Below are 20437 nucleotides of genomic sequence, written 5' to 3'. Positions count from 1 at the left end.
ATGTGGGAGAAGCGTGCAAGGGCTTATGGATTACAACTTACAATTTCCAATTCAACATTTTAAACTCAAATTTGGATTCTTTTCAATTTAGAAAGATATTTCAGATGGGAAAACCGTAGATTGCTCTTGAATGAAAACCCACCTTACTATGACTCGGCCGGGTATCAAACCCAGAGTGCTAAGCCTCATTGCTTCTTATGCCACAGCCTTTATCCAATCTGCCACAACACCCAACAATCTCAGAAGTGTTTGAAAACTTGAAACTTTGTCAAACTTTTCTCTGAACTATGATTACCCTTAACATGGTGATGTTCACATCCCATCACATAATATCTTTGTACTACATCAATTGAGTCCACATCTGACAGAAATCAAAATCACACCCACCTGTTACCGTCTCTGGAGAATAGACAAAGGTATAAAGCATGGCTTCATCGTAGGCCACAAAGACTCCCCGATCGCTGGCCCAATTTTCCCAAAATATTTCTTTTATCGTAGGAGAAAAGTCTGGGATTTCGAGAATATGATCGTTCACCTTAAAAAACAAATAGAGGGAGAAAATTATATAGATAACCACAAGGTGAAACTATTTTTGATGAGTTAATCTGAATATATATTACATGTGGTGCACATTTGACCATGCAGTTACTGTGAAGGATTTCAGGCGTATAGCATGTAAGATGAAAGGTATATGTATGCTTTCCATCATGTATCCTCTCTAGCCTATATGGCTTGCCTGAGCCCATTTTTAAACGTATTCCATAAATACATTTCAAGTACCATCGTCTGGGAATTCTCAATTTACTTATCGGACAGTATGTAATATGCATATACTGAGCCAAATAACATTATTATCAAAGAAGTGCATTATATAACATTTTATACATTTTCAGGATTATTGTTAAAAGGACATACAAGATTGTAAATAATAAAGTATGGTGTGTTGATCATATAAGATTTCCTAAGAATTGTTGTTAGCAGTAACAACAGGGTTGTTTACAAGGAGATGCTATGTGTATTACACTTTAAGATTGTTCAGGATTGTCGTAGACAGAACTTACAGGATTGTATATAAATGCATCACTCTTATCGTCAATGAAAACCAGCCTAGTCCCTGTGTTGTCGGCAAACAGCCTTCTGATTCCTACAACATGTCGGAACTCATTGACAACACTCCAGTCTTCAATGTAGAAAAAGTACAGTTCACCAGTCTGAAATAGAACATATTAATAGATATTACTGAGGTATCCTCTGCTACAACATGAATAAACATGCAACTGCTGAATATTCAAACTTAACAAAGATACTTTGCAAGTGCTACATATTCCACACACATAACTTTGATAGTTGGTATGCAACTGCTGACTATTCAGTCTTATTGACGTTCACACCTAACTATCAACATTTACACTCACAAATTTTGATAGGAAATGTTCTTGTTTAGAAGGATAGATGCGAAGGGAATGTACTCTTTCGTTCATGGAAATGCATTTTTCTTTATGTACCCTTGCATTTATGACTAAAACTGTGATAAAGGAATGTGAATAGGATGCAATCACATCACCTGATTAAGAGATATGTAACTGGTGAATATTTAGTCTCATCAAAGCACACAGATATCATGTAATGACTAGATATTCAACCACATCACTTAACTAAGAGATAAGTAAACTGTTGAATATTCAGTCTCATCAAAGCACACAGATACTATGTAACTACTGCATATTCAACTATATCACTATATAACTACGAGATATGTAAACTGCTGAATATTCAGGGCTATGGTTCATAAATAATATGTGTCTTATTCATGTTCTGTCAATCTCATGAAAACTTTGCCTAAAATACTGTATCTATACTCATTAAATATACATAAACAGTCGCATAATCAATGATTTTGTCCCTCATGTATTTTCTACAAATTCAATGTTTAAAATCAGACATTTTATTGAGGTAGATTACTTCTTGAGTGTGACAGTAAAAGAAGAGTAAAATGCCGACGAGAAGATGATCATTTCATCTTTCTGTTAGATTTGGATGTGACATTCTAAGTATTACATACTACCATATTGAATCTCACTGACTGCAAACCAGATCAGTTTGAGTATGATAAAGTCCCTTACATTTGTTCCGTAGACCAGGAACTCCGCAGTGAGGGCTTGACAGGTGACCTGGCTGTTGCTATCCTTGTCTGGGAACAGTCTTGTCTCTCGCTCTTCATTATCACCAGTGCCCTCACTCTCAATCTGACAAAGAAAAAATATCAACGGACATATTTTACTCCACAGGGGTAGGAGCGAGGCGAAAGATCAAAGTGTACTTATATCAAAAACAAGAATTAATAGGCCACTAGCAGTCCATTGTAATGTTTCCTCACCTTTACAGGCAACAATGGTTTTGTGAGGCTCAGTTCAGATGTAGAACTGAATCTGTTATCTTATTCTAGGCTCCATAGTACACATATCATGACAATGTAAGAGAAATGAAAAGAGATGTGGGTTGTGGATGGGATCAGTTACACTGCACTATGCATGAGAACGTTGCGATAACCATGGTGTGGGTGGATTCTACATATATCTTCCCTACATAATATAACCGTGACCACGATTCCATAGTAAACATATCATGATCATGTAAGAGAAATGGGTTAGTGAATGGGATCAGTTACACTGCACCATTCAGGAGAACATTGCCATGAGTATATTTCTCAGTCAGAATTTATAATGCAATGACCATAGTGTGGATGGATTCGAAATATTTCTTTCCCACATGATAAAACCTAGAATATGGTCACGACCAGCTAAAACCACTGCAAAAACCGCCTTAGAGTCTCCAAGACAACCAATTAACAATGTTCTCTTTCCCACCAAACACAATGCTGGAATGGTCAAACATTAAAACTACTTTAAATATTTTAATATAATATGACAAAGCCTTTTTGCAGGCCACAACTTCTACCAATTAACAAGAAGAAAAATGAAATTAAACACACCCTGTCATAAAACAAAATGGCATGTTATGGATAGCCTACCCAGTAAACCTTAAAAGATATTACATTATACACTCTTCTGGCTCCACTTCCAGCTTTTCTGATATGAGCATGGACAGACAAACAGACAGACACACACACTCACAGACAGATGACTGTGCACACAACCACTTCACATGGACTGACTTCTTGTTCTACGTATGCATGTACATAATTATCTTATAGAACTTGTCATACTAAATTAATAATTATTATTGCTATCATAACAGACATGTGGTGTCATTTTACCATCTGTTCTTCCCATAAAACTTACATGCGCTGGGCTAATACTGTCCTACTTATACAAAGTATATACAATCATAACTCCTAAGTAACCAATAGGAATCGTCATAAAAAAAAAATTAAATATTACTGCTATGACGACGGACACTCAATATCATTTTGTCATCTTATCTTTGCCCTAAATCATAGAATATCAACTGGCTTATTATTGTTGTTCTACTTGCAAACTGTCCGCATGTACCCGGGTTCACCACTAGAAATTGTCATACAATATGAACTATTTATTGCTACGGCAACAAGCATACAACAGTATCACTTTTATCATCATCATCTTGTCCTAAGTCTCTCTTACCAGATGCAGCTGTACTTTATTTTCCATCAGGACGGCCGCATAATCCGCATTCAGACTCATGCTGGTAATGGTCCCGAGATATTCTCGATCTTTCAGCTTCTCAGGACCTGAACGATTAAAAGACAAATCAAACAAACTAGGTTCATCTTTATATCCTCTTCAGGCTTTAACAACCAGCTTACACTAAATACAGAGTGTATTAACCCTGGATATTTCTGGCACATAAATTATGCACAGACATTTAGAAGAATTGACATGATGACAAGAAAACAAGGACAGGAACAGCAACCAATTGGGAGAAAATAAATATTCTCATTTGATAGATCATTCTGCTAAGCAACAAGTAAACTCTGAAATGATTTACTCACCTCATCCAAATACTGAGAGTAAAGAGGACTGTTTAAACAAATTACTGCAAAGAAACTTTAATGCATGTAACACCCCTATGATCCTCCTCTCCCCTCCCATTGCAAAACCCCCATCCCATCCCATCCCTCCCCCATCCCAACTCCCTCCATTCTGATTTATGTAACCCTGTGGCATATCCATCCGAAAGAAGCTCACATTTTTTTTAGGAATAAAAATAAAATAAATTCAATACCTTTGTCTCCCAAGAGGTAGAACCAAGCCCTGTTATTCATTCCAACTACAAGGTGAAACTGTCCCAAGGATAAAAACGTTGGTTCAACTTCAATCTCTATGGGTATCGCTGGCTCCTAAAAAACGAAAGAAAAATATTAGAAGAGTTAAAACCACAAATGAAGGCAGCAGAAAAATTAAATATTTACAGGATACAACTGCCAGTTAGCATCACCTGGACCTCACTGGATAATTTTAGTGTAGCAAAGATTGTGAGGAAACTTGTTATTGAGACTATAAACAAACAAAGAACACAGGAAGAATCGTCATTATTCAATGGAATTTCTTTTTTAATATTTAAATATAATACTTGTTTGTTGATTTTCAATAAACATTTCACATGAGATACAATAATGACATCATGTGCCAGTGTTGGTCATAAACTTGAATGGGCAAGTTTTATTTCAAAATAATGAAGTAAAAGGAATCCCATTTTTTATTGTCAACTTATTTTGAGAAATGTAATTTGGCAAACTTGATAACCAAACACAAACAGCTACTTTGAGGTAACAAATTTTTTAATTCCAAAATATACTGTTCAGTAAAAAGTCAGTTTCCCTCTAAATTCATGAAACATTTTTCCCATTCTTTGTGCAGTATTGGCTAAGATTAAAGGAGGTCTAGGGAGATATTAGTTGCCCTCCTCTGCCCACCCCACGCCGTCTCTACCTACAGAACACAAACCTGATGATTGGTACCTTATATTTCTACTGAAGAAGTTGATCTCTAAGGAATTAATCTTAACTTTCTGTAGATGTCTACACACAGAAAATAATCTGATACTTAAAATAGACAAAAACAATTGTCCAACACAACTTCACACGACATGAATGCGAACTTCAGGACAGAGCACCAAGGAAACAAAGCCCTACAATTATGCTGAAATACAAAGAAAAATGTGAAGATGAGCTCAGCTGCTGACAAATGAGTCTTCCCATAATGCCCTTGGAAAGGATTGAGAGATAGAAGACAATGCATGAAAACACTCAGCATGAAAAGTAAAGGTTCGAGAGTTGCAAGATATGCGCCACGTATGGGGCAATCACAGTATCTATGATAAACAGCAACCTCTTGGGAGGAGAGGGTGGGGAGGGAGGAAGGGTGGAATCTAGTGTAGAGATCTGCTATCTGTTTGCTGAATGCATTTGTTCTATATTAGCATTAATATCCTGTTGTGTGAAATACACTGACAGGCTTAAGTGGGATTCTTTTATATGTAGCTTTGTCATGAGTAATTTCTACAATTAATTAACCATAGCATTCAATTTTACAGCCGTAAACTTCACTCAAGCACTATTCATATTTTAATGCCTTTCGCATATATGTTCAAAGTTGCCCGAAAATGGCATTTACCTCGTAACTAGCTTTCACGGGTTGGTGACAATAAAGTCTGGCCTGTTTTATCATACGGAAGGTACGTTATTCATTTGTGAGAATTCATTTGTGGTTTGAAATGAATTAAAACTTGAGATAAACTTTCAATCTTGCTTGCAATGCTCCAGTGCTTATGAAAGAGATTGTTTTGCTTTGCTCTTCTGATATAACAGTAATCTATCTACTAAATATTACAATATAATGACTAAGACAAAAGAGATATGGTGTGTCATAGACATGCAGAAAATATCGACTATAATAGTGAGCATTCCAAGATTTTTGTTGAATCAAAAGGACCCAGCATCTTCCCGAAACTGACAGAACAAAATTTTATTCATAAATTTGTTTTCCTATTCACGTTCCCCCGATTCTGCCCAAGATTGACTTTTTGACTTTGATAGAAAGTCGCCAGTCACTTCCAAGGGTCTGAGTCACAATTCAAGTGTAAATCAATTATGCCATGCTGCCCTCTACGCATGCTGCCCTCTCTTCATGCTGCTCGGGGAGACAATACAAACATCCATCTTTAAAACTATCACAAACCCTAACACTACTAAAAATGTTAAAGAAACTAGACGCGAAAAGTGACCTTCACAAAAGAATACGACAACATGACACACTTGCCTTGTAGCGACCCACTCGACGCTAGGTGAAGCAAAAGGGAAAGTTATTTGTCAGGAGGAAGTTTTAATCTCCTTCCAGCTGATCATATGTACATCATGATTACAATATAGTGTATTAAATGTTACTCTTACACACTGTTCAGGTTTATTGTGGATAATGTGGAGATTGAACAAATCATTTTTTGAGAGAAATTATCCATATGCCTCAGGATTAACCTGATCAGTATTAGGATGGAAATCAGGCTTTGTTTTAATGACGCTATTCAAGTTTGATGTATCGCACTGATGAAACTTGTCAGCAGTAAGGTTGACAAAAAATTATGACTAGTATGCAAAAGATATTAAAAAAAAAAAAACCTGTCAAACAAAGCTGTAAGGTGTTTTGTAATGTCATGAACTTTGTGGTCATTTCATAGCATATCTAGCAATTTTTGTTAAATATTATAGTCTGTTTATTAAGTAAAGTTGGTGCAATGCCCATACCAAGGTTAAACCAATGGTGTGAAAACTGTCAAAACCTTCTGTTGTAGGTGTGTAAGGATGACACTGTGTCTGTTTGTTCATTTATGTTACAAATGGCGACAATTTACATGATCGCTGTCTCAAAATCGGTTGCTATAGGAACTGCTTGCAAATACCAATCAGATGCTGGCATTATATTTCTCGTACATCAGTAAAAATGTCCTCTATTTAAGTTGTCTTTGGATGAGACACTCTCTCCACAGCAATGGCATTTCATATTCTTACATTTGCAGAAATATATTGCATGCAAGGTTGTGGACATATCAATCGCACAATTATTTGACAAAACTTATAGATTTTTCTCTCCACGCAAGTGTAAAATGTAAAATGGATATGTTGATTAAAATGACCATAAAAGACCTGGAATATATCTGTCATTTATCTGTCAGCTATCTATCACCAATTTCTCATGTGTCTGATGAAAGAAACTCCACCCTGCCTTTTGCAATTTACCTGTTCTACTTGGTTAACTACGGTGACTTCGAGGAGGGAGGTCAGATATGCCAGTCGGGTACTGCAGGCATCTCCCAAGATTGGTAATTTGGTGAGAAACACGTGGAGGCTCCCCTGTTGGGTGCTGACCGCTAGTAGCTGTCCATCCTCAGTCCAAGACAAACCGCCCAGTCCCTTTGTAGCATCCTCGATGGTAATAATGGAATAGATCTCCTTCAACTCGGAGAGATCATGAATTCGAACGCTGGAGATCAACAGCAAAAGATCGTCCATATGGTCATAGAAGACAGAGGGTATATGTGGTTCTCCCTACCCCCTCTCCCTATCACACACTCACTTTTAACTTGTTTTGAAGCTTTGGATACAACACTGTCAGTCGTTTACCCAATGTTAGGCTATACACTTTATGAAATGGATAACTTGTAGCAGCAAACCTTTAAAATATGTTCATGATGGCCAAGCCCTGCACCCCTCTACAATATCCCCCTCCCCCTCCACCGAACCCAGAACACTTATGCAAAATAGAAAAGGTACAGTTACTACCTGAGATGCTGGTTAAGACCCTGACCAACACATGCACACCCCCCCTTACCCCCAACCCCAATAAAGACAAAGTCAACGCACAAATCTATCATGTAAAACTACCCCCCTTTCCCCCCCCCCCCCAAATATCAAAATCTAACATCAGAATACCAAAAATCTCCATTGACAAAACAAATCTTGGAAACATAGATTAACTAATGATAACAAAATGCCTATTTGAAAGTGCTAAACACCCAAATAAATTTTAACAACTTATATACATTCCAAGCAGATTACATTGACTCCAAGCTATAACGATGTTTGGTATGACTCACGTATTGTCACCACAGGACGCTGCTTTATTCAGACTGAGAGATATGGCTATTCCGGTCAGACTATCCTTGTGGTTTCTGGCCTGGAATAATTCTTGCCCGATCTCCTTCCTGTGTGTCGAAATCACCACAAAAAATCCACTGGAAAAGCCGATCATGATGTAACCGTCGCCGTACCTGGAGACACAAGAGAAAATGAGGGAAAAGAAGAAAATAGACACAGATTTTGACAAAATTAACAGCTTCTATTGATTTCTCCTGTTTTCAAGATTTAATTATGGCAAACTTAAGTAACCTTTTTGGTTTTTACAAAAATAAAAAATAAATTATTGCTTCAGTGCTTGATTTTATTTTTTTATTTTTTCTTTAAATCCTGCATCCATCCCTGATAGTAGAAGAGATAATTAAATGGTTAATGTCAAAAATCAAATTTTAGTGACATTTACCACTGTAGTGAAATATTTGATTTTTGACATTAGGATGATTTAAATTAACTGTGTGTGAACATATAAGAATGCATAATCAGATTTTAATGTCATATACACAGATAAGATTATATGATTAAATAAGCCACAATTAAGATTGGTGTGTCCATGCTAAGTATCTCCTCCCTCATAAACCCAAACTGACGTTGATTAATACTCACCACTGGTAGGTCACTATGTTTCCGTATCTCCCTTGAAAAGCTAGTTCGATCGGATTTTCTGGATCGTCGAGGCTGAACAGATAGAGAGTTTTCTTGCCCACACAGACACTAACCTGTAACACAACGAAGGAGAGGAATGCTCAATAGATTGAGCCGATGGTGGGAATAACCTTTTTCACAGGTGGGCAAAATTTACCACTCTGCAATTATCTTCTTAAAGGATCAACTGGCGGGATCCCACGTTCAATCCACTTAATCCCACTATGGACATACATGAAAACTAGTGTTCAACCGATTATGCATAACAGAAAATACCGATTACCGATTATTTTTTTCATAATCGTACCGATTCCGATTATTTGAAAATGAGAAAATATCCCGTTTATACGAAATCGGCAATAAAGTTTGACAGAAACAATTATTGTTGTGATTTTCCCCTGTTTCCTTTTGCTTCGTTGTTATACAAGGCTCTAAGGTATCATTTTGTATGTACCAAATTACCTCTGGAGTTTCTCGGAAAGAAAAAAAAAGTTGTTGTTGTTTTTTTTTTAATTTCCAAAATACGGAGATATGACATCCTACCTAGTCAGCACTGTGCTAAGCGAATGGCCTAACCACCTCGACGTGAATGTCACCTGTTAATGGCTTGAAATGGGCTAAGAATAGTTACTCAAAATATCCATCTCAAAAGTATCTCAGACAAACCATCCATCTTCAATCTTTACCAAAGTGTAAAGTTTAATGACATATTGCCTTCATTCCGACATTATTTTCAGTATTATACCGTTTATGAACAAATAGAAATGTTACGAACTTGAAGTTAAACATACCTATTCGTTACCTATATAACTCCATTCAGGTTCAATTAGAATGTGTAAGCTTAGGCCAATCAAACTGAAAAGCAAATTGTACCATCGTAACTTGTTTAAAATTACTCTAAAATGTAATACCAGATTGATGTAAAGAAATAATAACAACTAGAAACTACTCCAATATAAAATGTAACATTCCCTCTATAAGACATATCACTTACAGTACCTTCCAAACAAATGCTGATTTCCAGCAAATTGAAAGTTGTAAACTAAGCTACGCAATTTTTTTTTTGTTGGCAAACCGATGGTTAGGCTACATTTCCCATTGACTTAGTGTGGTTGTTAGGCTAACATGTGGTCGAAGATTGCAGTTTCCGTGGATATTTTTAGTTTTTATTTGCGACACAACTAGAGCGAATAAACAGATGTCAAGTTTAGATTTCCATGCAGTTGATTTAGTGTGAAGTAAGGCTACCATGTGGTCGGAGATTTGTGAGTATTTTAGGTTATATTCAATGGTACTGCAGGCCGTAATTTACCACGGGAAGTTCCCGGTGATTGTGCGCGACCCTCTCGCACTGCTTCAAATTTGATGCGAGATGTGAGAAAACTGTTTGCGCGATTCGCGACGCAACTGCAATTCCTAGCTAAAGCAAAAGCATGTCACAATTAATTTTACACAGACACCTGATATAACGAGGGCGATTTTTTTATATTTCATTTTTCTTTTTCGCACTCGTAATTGTGCTTTAGGAGGGCTTTTTGGCACTTGCGAGGGCGAATCGCCCGTCGCCCCCGCTTATTTCCTACCCTGTCCAGCACATTCCTGAATTCGCAAAATTGCTATTGCTGCTATGCTTACTGTGCCAAGAAATATGAAGTCAATAACCACGAGGGAAGCAAAATTGGCGACCCTGGCAGCCTAATTTGATGAAAGTATACACTGTGAAAGACGTATAGGGGGTGCCTTTTTTTAATATTTCGTAGTAAAAGAACAAACCTAATTCATCAGTTGATATTTTCAACTTCCATATGTTTTTGAATAATGATATTTACACCTTCCATATGTTTTTGAATAATCGGTATGACATAACTGGTATTCCACGTAATTTTTACCGATTCCGATTATGTACCGATTATGCAATATTCGTACCGATTCCGATTCGGTTAATCGGTTGAACACTAATGAAAACACAGACGAAAGGTCCCCTTATAGGTAAATTTTAAGAACAAGCTTAACATCCATCGCTGTAGATAAAATTTTATCAGCCACTGTTGAAGTTGTGATAAACAAAACTGTTTTATCGATTTAGTTTTTGAAATGCTAATATTCTCTCTTTCATTGGGATAACAATTAATACAAATTAATCATGCATGATCCATAATCAAGGTGATCAAAAACTTACGGTGTTTTCTCCAGACGAGCTTCTCTCATCTACCTTCATCTCTGAGAAACATATACTGGATGGCTCCATTCGAAGAGCAGTCTAAAACATAAAGAATAAAAAAATATGAACTTTGTACACTTGGAGAGTCAAATATATTGGTCTAAAACTAAATTTCAAAAGTCACATTTCACAACTGGACAACAGCTAGATAATTTTGAGGGCCAGACATGCATCTGATCAAGGTTTTGGTTGACTGTAATTTACACAAACATTGATGTATTTGTTTGAACGTTTCATTCACTCAATCTCCGCAAATGCAGCAAAATTTTTTGGGAAAAATCACATGATTGTGTGAGTAGATTACTACACAAATAGTACCAACAAGAGAAGGAGGAATTTTGATGACAAAGTAGGGGAATAACATAGCATAGTGATAAAGAAAAAGAGGTGAAGGAAAAATAGGGTTGCAGGATAGTCTGAATAACTGAATAATAATAACCTGACGTAAGGTATCTCCATCTTGGTTACTGATAGTCAACGTCTTATCCTCGCTACCCAGCGCCAGTAGATTCTGTTTGTTCCAGGCCCCACAAGTGATCCTCTTTGTGTGTTTACCAAGGATCGGTACTTTCCTGGAAACAGATCAAATATTAGGAATGCTTTATGCCAAGTAAAATGGAAAAAAACCCTGAAGAAGGCGTGTCATGACATAAGACCTTCATGAAATATATGTAAAACAATTGTGATGCTTGGGAGCTGTTGGACATCAAAAGATAAAAAACTGAAAGCACTTTAACTGCAGAACTGCATTCTGTTGCCCTGCACAGTAGTGAACCCCTAATTGTTGCAATTCTTTCACATTAGGGTTAGCCAGTGCTGTTAGCTGATATCACCTTATAGCATCATAGCTGGAAGCTAATATAGTGACTCAACGCCATAATTTCATCCTGTTTTGGACGAGTTCATAATCCCATTTGACTATAGAATTTTAATATATCAACTGTCCAGGCAGGAAAAGGCTCTTGTTGTGTATTTATTGAAATTTTTTCGGTGTCTGCTAATCTCTCCGGTACTGAAGGAAAGATCACCTTCTTCCAATTCATTCATTTTTTTCAACTTTCAACAAGAGAGAAGAGACAGAAGGGAATCACTTAGAGATTAAATTGGGAAATAAAATGATGGAAACTGTTACCGAGACGACTGATGGTTGTATATAAGTAAGTTTCCCTTCACTGTGCCAATAGCTAGTTGAGGTTTGACCTTCGACCAAATGAGAAAGGACAAAGGTTCTTTGAAGCCGCTGTCAACCTGCGACGTCCTGTGACTGTTCGCGTCCCACAGGAAAACGACACTACTCCTGTCACACACCATCGCTAAAGTATCTCCATCCTTATCCCAACCGATACCGGAGCAAAATCTGCAAAAATCGGGAGACAATTAGCAATGTTAAGTGGGTTCTCATTTGTATCATGTGCATATGATTAGTTGCAGGAATGGTAAAGAAGGAAGTGAGGGCAGAATGCAAGGGTGACAGTATGAGAAAGGAAAGATACAATACTCTTTAACTTTTACAGTGATCAGACCAGCACAACAAGTATCGCACAATAAGTTATCTTAAACAATAACGAGTGTTTTGTTTTCCCTTTTATAGTCACACACCATACCTGTGTACACATAGACAACCACACACTGTACTGTAATTTCAAATGACTGCTGTAATGACTGCATAGATATTTTCCATCTTTGACAACATACTTTAAATATTTATCATGAATATAACAAACAGTAACTAGTTGAATAGTTTACCCCGGTAAGTTGATCTGATCTTTGAGGTCACCATGTCTGTCATAGATGTGAACCGTGTGGTCACTCCCTGTGGTCACTAAATAATTTCCGAGGGTATTCTGCCAAAGAAACTGGATGGGACCTATACCATGTGTCTTCTCAGATATCTCAAACACTTTCTGGAAGAGCAAAACATATGCCAAAGTTCAAGACATTTCAAGAAAAGAAATGCATTTTATTGATGGCACTGTACATGCCTCCTTTCTGACAAGCACTGTTATATGAAGATAAGTACAATATGTATATCTATATATCTGAGTATGAGAATGAACAAATGTACTCCACAAGTAGTGGTTGTGGCTATTTACCTGATCGTTGAATAGGCATGGGGCTGCATTGCACTTGCTTATTCACCCTATCACAGTCCCCAGGCTATGAGACCCATCCAGCCATATTTGATACTTTTTGCATTTGGTGGAAAATGAACTATTTTCCTAATTTAATGTAAAATATCCCCAGACTACACAACTTTCCCAACTGATGGTGCAGGGTCAGGAGTCCCTGATGCCCCTACCCCTCCCCCTCTGTCCCTGTTGAACATACCAGCGTTCATGGAAACATGGAGCTCAGTAGCAATGGGGAACTATTGTCCTAATGAAAAATTGTAAGTGAGGAGAGTTTCAGACAATCAGGTTATGAAGCACTAGTGCTTTGCTTACTTAACCAACAATTAGGTAAAAGAGCACCAATGCAACATCTATTTAAGCAACTTTTTTGAATGGAGGATCAAAGAAAAGGCTTCCACCTTTACCCTTTTAATGTGATGGAAATTATGATATTATTCATTACATGACGTGTTGGTGTCTTGAGTCGCACTAGTTCAGTGAATGCTCATGTAGCCTATTTCACAGGAAAAATATACCTGTGTATTTTCACTAAGGTATTTTGGAATAACAGCTTTTGAATAAAGTGAAAGTAATGCTTTTTTACTCAAACGTATACATGTGTTACTGTTATTTCAAATGTAGATTTCATTTATGGCTATTGTGGGGTTGTGAATAAACATCTACCAACCTAGTCTACATTATAATCTATAGGCCTAGGTGTACTGATTTGCCAATGGTAGGATACAGTTGTTTATGGTTGCTAACGAGGTTAATTTACGCCAATGGTTTTCGGTACTCGTCGGAACGAAATGTTTAATAGAACAAAACCGGAAAGATTACCTACCTTCATAGTTTCAAATTTCTTTGATTATTCTGTTTTTTATCTCGATAGAACTCTAAATCATCAATTAAATGGCTCTTTCCATCATTTTCTTTGATAATCTACAGTCTTCCCAATGGGGTCTGCTGTTCAAATCAAAAGTATTTTATATAAAAAACCTGACCACTCGCCGTGCGAGAGAAATGGCTGAGGTTAGTTCCAAGGTGTTTCGACAACAGAGAAGTTGACCTGTGACGTACTTCCGTTTTCAAGACACCTTGGAACTAACCTCAGCCTTGCTTTGTACGGCAAGAAAGTACCAGCGCGAAGTACAAACACTATGCCTTTGGCAAGTGATAAAGTTTACATAAATCACTCCAAATGGTGATATAGTGTGCCGCATTTCGCCAAAAATGTGGCAGTGGACTGCAGCTTCACAGGTAATTATTAAGAAGCGATAACAGAAGCATTTACATAGGAATATAATTACTTAAGTTTAGTGTCGTCTGCCCATCTAATGATCTAGTGAGTAGTGCTGTATTGTTATTCACTGGACCTTGGAAAGTTGGATGTAGGCTAGTTAGCCTACTGTAGGCCTCTAGGCCTAGACCAGCTATACGGCTGTCCTTTTGGATGCGAAATGACAGCAATTATCACCTAATGACAGCAATGACAGCCTAATGACAGCAACTATCCCTAATTATCCCCAATAATTATCCCCAATTAAGCCTAATGACAGCAATTATCACCACCTCATTTTACTTAAAACTTCATCCCTAACGATAGATCCACATGCCAGAATAACTGAAGATGACATTTACATAGCCTACCTTGCCTCAGCTTGGTCTACTGAAGAGCCATACTGGAAAGTACGACCTTTCACACAAAGATCTTTGACGTATGGAAATGTACGCCAATAAATTTTGGGTACAGCGTACATTACTGCCCCAGGGAAAAGTACGACAGTTGGCGTGGCGTATCGCCTAAGCGTGGAGGAAAATTCAGCCGCAACAGTGCAAGTGACGCAACATGGTTCATACCATCGAGTTTAATATATCTGGAGAAACTTCTACACAGTAAAAACGCGCGTACCATGCATGGAAGGTCATGTGATGTGTTCCAGGGTGGTACTAATATATTACTATCCCCATAACGCATGATGATTTCACCCAGATTTTCATTACACGAAACCTCCAAATATACAATTACAGACGTAAGTTATATGGTCCTGGAAGTGCCATTTCCTGCGATCTGGGAGGCATTATTGACCCAAATTTTTTTTTGTACGCTCTGCACCAACCGATGGTGGCGCTCCGCTTAGATAGTGTGGCATACAAATACAGAACAAAATCACACTCACCTTGGCATATTTCTTTGGCGTATGGTCACAGTTCTTTCCAGTCTGAAGAATAAGATTCTAACATAGGTTCGCCTGGGTCATAAGGAAGCCTACAATATTTCAGTCTATTAATATATCTACTAGAATTGAACAAATATTCAAACACATTCTCCATTTGCAACATATTCCCAACAATGTACAAGTAAGTGTGGCAAAAGGGTATCGGGCCTAAGCAGTAAAGCAGGCTAAAGGCCTAGCCAGTAATCTGAGTCTTGAGGTAGGCTAGGCCAAAGCCTATTGCCAGGCATGTTCTGGATAGTAACTTTAATTACAGGCAATTTGCATAAATTTACTCAACTATGATTTAAAGGCCTAATGATATTCACTTACCATGTTTGGACAAAGCTTTGTAGGCAATACAACACACTCAAGCCACTACTCGTGATAACATCTCATCTATTGATGACAATATGTGACTGAATGTAGATATGCATCAAACTGTTTGCACTCTCACTTCATAAGGTGGGATCTGTTATCCTGCATAATCTACTACCCACTTTGCAACATTAACATTTAACTGAAAACTGTATGCACAGACTAATATGGAAATATTACACAAAAGTAGGTGTGTGGAAAGGGGGAGGGGAGTGGGGTGGAAGGTGAAGGGAGGGTTGCTTCTTCACTGCATTTTCCTGGGACAACTATGACACTATCTGAGTGGAGCACTAAAATAATACAAGCAAGAAAATGTTTGCCATATGCTTCTCTGATACCGGAAATGACACTTTCCAGACATTAAAAGTTGCATAAAGCACTCCACTTGCTCATAGGAGGCGAGAAAATGTTTCAAAGTTGGTTCTTATAAGTCAGGAGTATAGTACTTAATACTCTGATCTGGTCACCATAAAAAGTGTCTCTTGTGAAAAGTACACATACTCTTTCGGAAAATGGATAAAATCAAATTCTGTTTTCAAAGTCGAATGGACAATGTATGTACTGTATGACGACTTATAAATGATCTGGCTCTTTGCCTCACTTTTCTCAGGGCTTCACTGCTTCAACACACGATTACTTTAATTATGTCCCATTGAGATACTTTTCTTGACTCACAGGCAAAATGTTTATCAATCCTTCCATACAGAATCTCATATAATCTTATACAGCAATTTGTTTTATTCTCGTATATTCTCCTATAGGCAAATATGGAGAATAGATGTGCAATACAGTGTGTCAGTTGTGGGAAGCATGTCCTCTACCTTGCACACCATGTAGCCAGGCAACACCAGTTGAAGGACAAAGGCCAAAGATTGCGGCTTAAGTACTAGTGAGGATAAATGTAAGTAGCAAATGTTTGTGAAAAGTATCATATTCACACAATGTAAGAAGTAAAGTTCTAATATTTTGAAAAGTAAAATTACTGCCTTTTTTTATTAAGGAACTCACATTCTTCTTCCAATTTGAATGACAGCATCTAGCTCTCTCCTTTTCTGCTCAATCAGCATGCAATTTTGTAGTAGCATCCTGTACTTCTGCCCTTAATCAAAAGTACTTTTATTGCAAGGTACTTTCAGACATAACCCTTCACGGTTCAAAAGGTCTCCTGTTAGAAATAACCCTTCACAGTTCACAAGGTCTCACCTGTTAGATCTAAAGATGCAGTACTTTAAGTGGCTAGACCATGTTTCATATTGTGTGATGTGACTCCAGTCAGTCAGTAACTCTATTCCAGCTAGATCTGAAGATGTTGTAAGTGGCTAGACCATGTTTTGTGTTGTGTGATGTTACTCCAGTCAGTCAGCAGCTTTATTCGGCAGTGGATAACTTTGATTTGTCCAGTGGAAAATCCTGGAAAAGTAAAGAAATTTCAGTTTCAACCCTGATAGTTATTAAAATCTTTGATAGCCAAGTACTGTAACAAATTTTTGTTGTGATAATACTAATAGTATGAAATGTTATAAAAAGGTGAAGCTAATATACATGTACAATCAAACCAGGTTTTGAGATTGAAGACTTTTATTAACTTGGAGATAGTGAGCTTGGTGTCTTGGTAGCACATGCAATAAAAATACTATTTTTGTGTCATAATCTTTACTCATAGTACTTTTGTTAAATTTTGAAAGTAAATATTTTATCAAAATGCCACACTTTTGGACCCATAATGTATTGAATAACCCATCATGTAAGTTTGTAAGATAGTAACCATGTTTTAATTTATTTATATCTTCACAGAGGGGCAATCCTATACTGTACAGTAGTGACTCAGATTTTGATGGCGACTAGAGTAAAGAATTTAAGTGATGACACACTGGAAGGAAACCCTGCAAAGATAGAAATAGATGGAAGTATGTTGAAATTAAGTATTCAGAGAATGAATTGTGACTTGAATATATGGCATATTGCAGTGATTTTTTGATGGACAGGAGAGTTTGCAGCTAATCAATTCATTTTGCTGCCATCTTAAAGTGTTTAAATGATTACCTGCTTAAATATTGATATCGTACAACTTGGTGGATACCAAATCAAATTCATCAGTTGTGCTATTATGCCTTGGTTAAATATTTTGTAAAGAGTGTGATGTATGTTGACATAATTTTCAAATTCATCCTCAAAGCATGTAACATTGTTGAATGTGTTTCAAATAGACATAAAATAGCAATGAAAAATGAACTTATTGACATGATTATAGCAAAGTATGGTCTGTGAAGGGGTGTGTCTCTTGTCTCAGGACTGATAGATAGGGACCTAGGTAGACTCACAGATGGCTGGAGCAGTTAAGGATCAACTTACAAACAGTTCCAATCTGAGACAGTGAGTATGGTTTATAAACTTGGTCAGATTGTAGGAATGAATGTCTCTGATATGGGTAGTCAGTCTGTCATTGTGCAAGCCAAGGATGAACCTTGCCATATCAGAGGCTGTAGAATGTTTGCATTTTGACAAGATTGTCCTGTTCATCAGTAGTTTAATTACCTAGCCTTTTGGCCATGTATTGTATGTCCAGTTAGACTTTGGCAGAAAGCTCATTTGTGGCATGATGAAAGTGGTCCTTCCAGAAATTGGTGAAGTAGAGGGGGTTAGAAAGGGATTTTCATGACATCTGTAAAAGGGCAGACTGTGTCCTATGGATACTTGATTTATGTCTGCTATGAATAGAAATGATGTGTGTTTTGTGAGTCTCGAAAATTCAGGTTATGGAGAAATGACAGACCAAGTTCAGCATTCTCTTATTAATGATAGCCTATATAAATGTCAGGTACGCCTAAGCAGTTCTCACTGGTCAGAGGTTGAGCACTGGTGCATGAGTTGATGATAATTTTGGTTTGTAACCTAAAATATCCCCATCATCAACTCCAGTGTTGGAAAACCTTGTTCAATTTCCCGCGAACACACTTCCGATTTCTCGCCGGTATTGTGACTAAAACTGCGAGCACGCTCTCTGGACATTTTTCTTTTGTTTCTGAAACTTTTCTTCTGAAATTTTCCTAATTGTTTTTACAGATGTACTTTTTTGCTCCTTTGCGGGTTTTTCTTAGTTTCGTCCCATTTTTTTTCTTTTTTATTCCCTGATTTTTTTTTTTCAAGCCTCGCTGGATTTCCCACGAGCATCGCGGATTTCCCGCTAACCTGGTTCGGAAGGTTCGCAAGGTTTTCCAGCCCTGATCAACTCTCAGACTGAATTTACTTATTCATGTTCTTGTACATCTTTGGTTGTGGCTATGTGCATGCAGGCATTTCTGATTATTTTTTCATACAGACTATATGTGTGAGCTAACATTGGCTATGCTTGTCCAGTCAGGCTGTGAATAGGAATTCCTGTTCATGGGTCAATTATACTATCTTTCACTTGCATCATTTCAGGAAAGCAGGAATTGTTGCTTGCAGTGCTGAACTGTTTTAATCCAAGCATACAGTGGCTTTTCTTATTGATTAATGTTGAATGTGTTTCTGTAATTTTTTAATTTTTGTGGTTGTAATTTTTAATTCTGTTCTCTTTCCTTTTTAGCTGTCATTTCCTTGCCCAACATGCTGTTACATTGGAAAAGCACTTTTATATATGGTTCATCATTGTTTATACAACTGCAATCATGGCAATCTAATGTTTTACAAATATTTAAGTAAAATCACAACTTCAGTAGCAGTATCTCCAGGCCAGCCAATTTGAAGAAGTTCAGATTTTCCATTTAAAAATTCATAAAATATAATATTGACCCATGTGACCTAATTAATATGATCTGAGCAACCAATAGTGAGGCATATAGCAGGGCTCTAGCCAGGTTCACTTGTCCAAAATCAAGTCCAAGTCAACATGTCCTGAGTCCAAGCCATGTCAGAATCAGAGTGAAGGCCGGGACAAGAATATCAGAGTCGAGAATCCAGTTGAAACATAATTTTGATTTTTGTTGCTCACACCAACTTGGCTGGCCTGGATGTATTGCCATTGCTAATGTTGTTTGTGATTGTACTTAAATATTTGCAAATATTGGATTGCCATTATGTTATCGATAAGGCATGATAAGTATGGACAGTTTGTCAACTGCTTGTGACAATTAGGATTCAAAGACATTTTAAAACTCTTGGCATAGTAGTGTTAATGAAGCAGTCTATGAGTCATGTTTTACAAGTTTTCCCTGTCATATTGTATGGGAGGGGGCAGAAGAGAGTAAAGGAGGCTATTGGGGAATGGTGGGTATGGGTGTGGAGAAGGGGTAGGGAGAGATTAAACTTTGGAACAGGATGACTCTAAGAAAAGTTGTCCATAGCTGTTTAAAACTATGAATGCATCATTATAACCTCAAACCTTGTTTATTTTCAGTGTGATAATCACCATGCAAAGCTCAAAGATCATCATTCAAGGGACTTGTGCGAAGAGACCAGCAAGAAAGTTAAAATCTTAGATTAGAGGTGAGAGGTTTGATCAGACATAGTGAAGTCTGCATGTTTTTGTGTGATTATGTGTGTGTGTGTATGTCTTATTATGGAATCTTGGGTTATGTAGTTAAATGAGCCAATATGCCATGTTATTGTTGGATTGTTGGTACTCGTACCATAAATTAATTATGAATTAAGTTTTCAATATAAACACAACTATAAAGTAGGTAATATTTCATCAAGCATGGAATGTGCTGCTGTACAACATAAATTGATCTTACCAAAATTTGAAAACTTGATTATA

The 20437-nt window shown here is 37.2% G+C and overlaps 2 protein-coding genes across 12 annotated transcripts in view; one reads left to right on the top strand and one right to left on the bottom strand.

The window, feature by feature from the left end:
* The window catches only part of LOC139980004 (WD repeat-containing protein 19-like), a 31377-nt gene extending 17273 nt beyond the window's left edge, over nt 1-14104 (bottom strand). Inside the window, exons 1-14 of one of the 2 annotated variants that reach the window (XM_071991332.1) lie at nt 13950-14104; nt 12741-12898; nt 12127-12351; nt 11434-11566; nt 10953-11033; nt 8735-8847; nt 8092-8265; nt 7235-7478; nt 6261-6281; nt 4225-4339; nt 3624-3730; nt 2124-2246; nt 1062-1211; nt 388-535 (exon numbers count right to left, since the gene is read on the bottom strand). In XM_071991332.1, coding sequence (XP_071847433.1) covers nt 388-535; nt 1062-1211; nt 2124-2246; nt 3624-3730; nt 4225-4339; nt 6261-6281; nt 7235-7478; nt 8092-8265; nt 8735-8847; nt 10953-11033; nt 11434-11566; nt 12127-12351; nt 12741-12898; nt 13950-13955 — 1798 coding nt within the window. In that variant the 5' untranslated portion in view covers nt 13956-14104. The remainder of the gene's footprint in view (nt 1-387; nt 536-1061; nt 1212-2123; nt 2247-3623; nt 3731-4224; nt 4340-6260; nt 6282-7234; nt 7479-8091; nt 8266-8734; nt 8848-10952; nt 11034-11433; nt 11567-12126; nt 12352-12740; nt 12899-13949) is intronic. The other variant, XM_071991333.1, reaches the window with a different exon arrangement.
* A 108-nt stretch (nt 14105-14212) lies between these two features.
* LOC139980006 (uncharacterized) overlaps nt 14213-20437 on the top strand; it is a 36408-nt gene continuing 30183 nt past the window's right edge. For 8 of the 10 annotated variants that reach the window (XM_071991340.1, XM_071991336.1, XM_071991344.1 and 5 more), the window contains exons 1-4: nt 14213-14365; nt 16461-16600; nt 17494-17606; nt 20078-20166. The gene's annotated coding sequence lies outside the window, so the exon portion shown is untranslated. The remainder of the gene's footprint in view (nt 14366-16460; nt 16601-17493; nt 17607-20077; nt 20167-20437) is intronic. The other 2 variants (XM_071991341.1, XM_071991345.1) reach the window with 2 other exon arrangements.

The sequence above is a fragment of the Apostichopus japonicus genome, chromosome 14, assembly GCF_037975245.1.
Source record: "Apostichopus japonicus isolate 1M-3 chromosome 14, ASM3797524v1, whole genome shotgun sequence".
Lineage (NCBI taxonomy): Eukaryota > Metazoa > Echinodermata > Holothuroidea > Aspidochirotida > Stichopodidae > Apostichopus > Apostichopus japonicus.
This window is presented reverse-complemented; position numbering and strand designations above follow the sequence as displayed.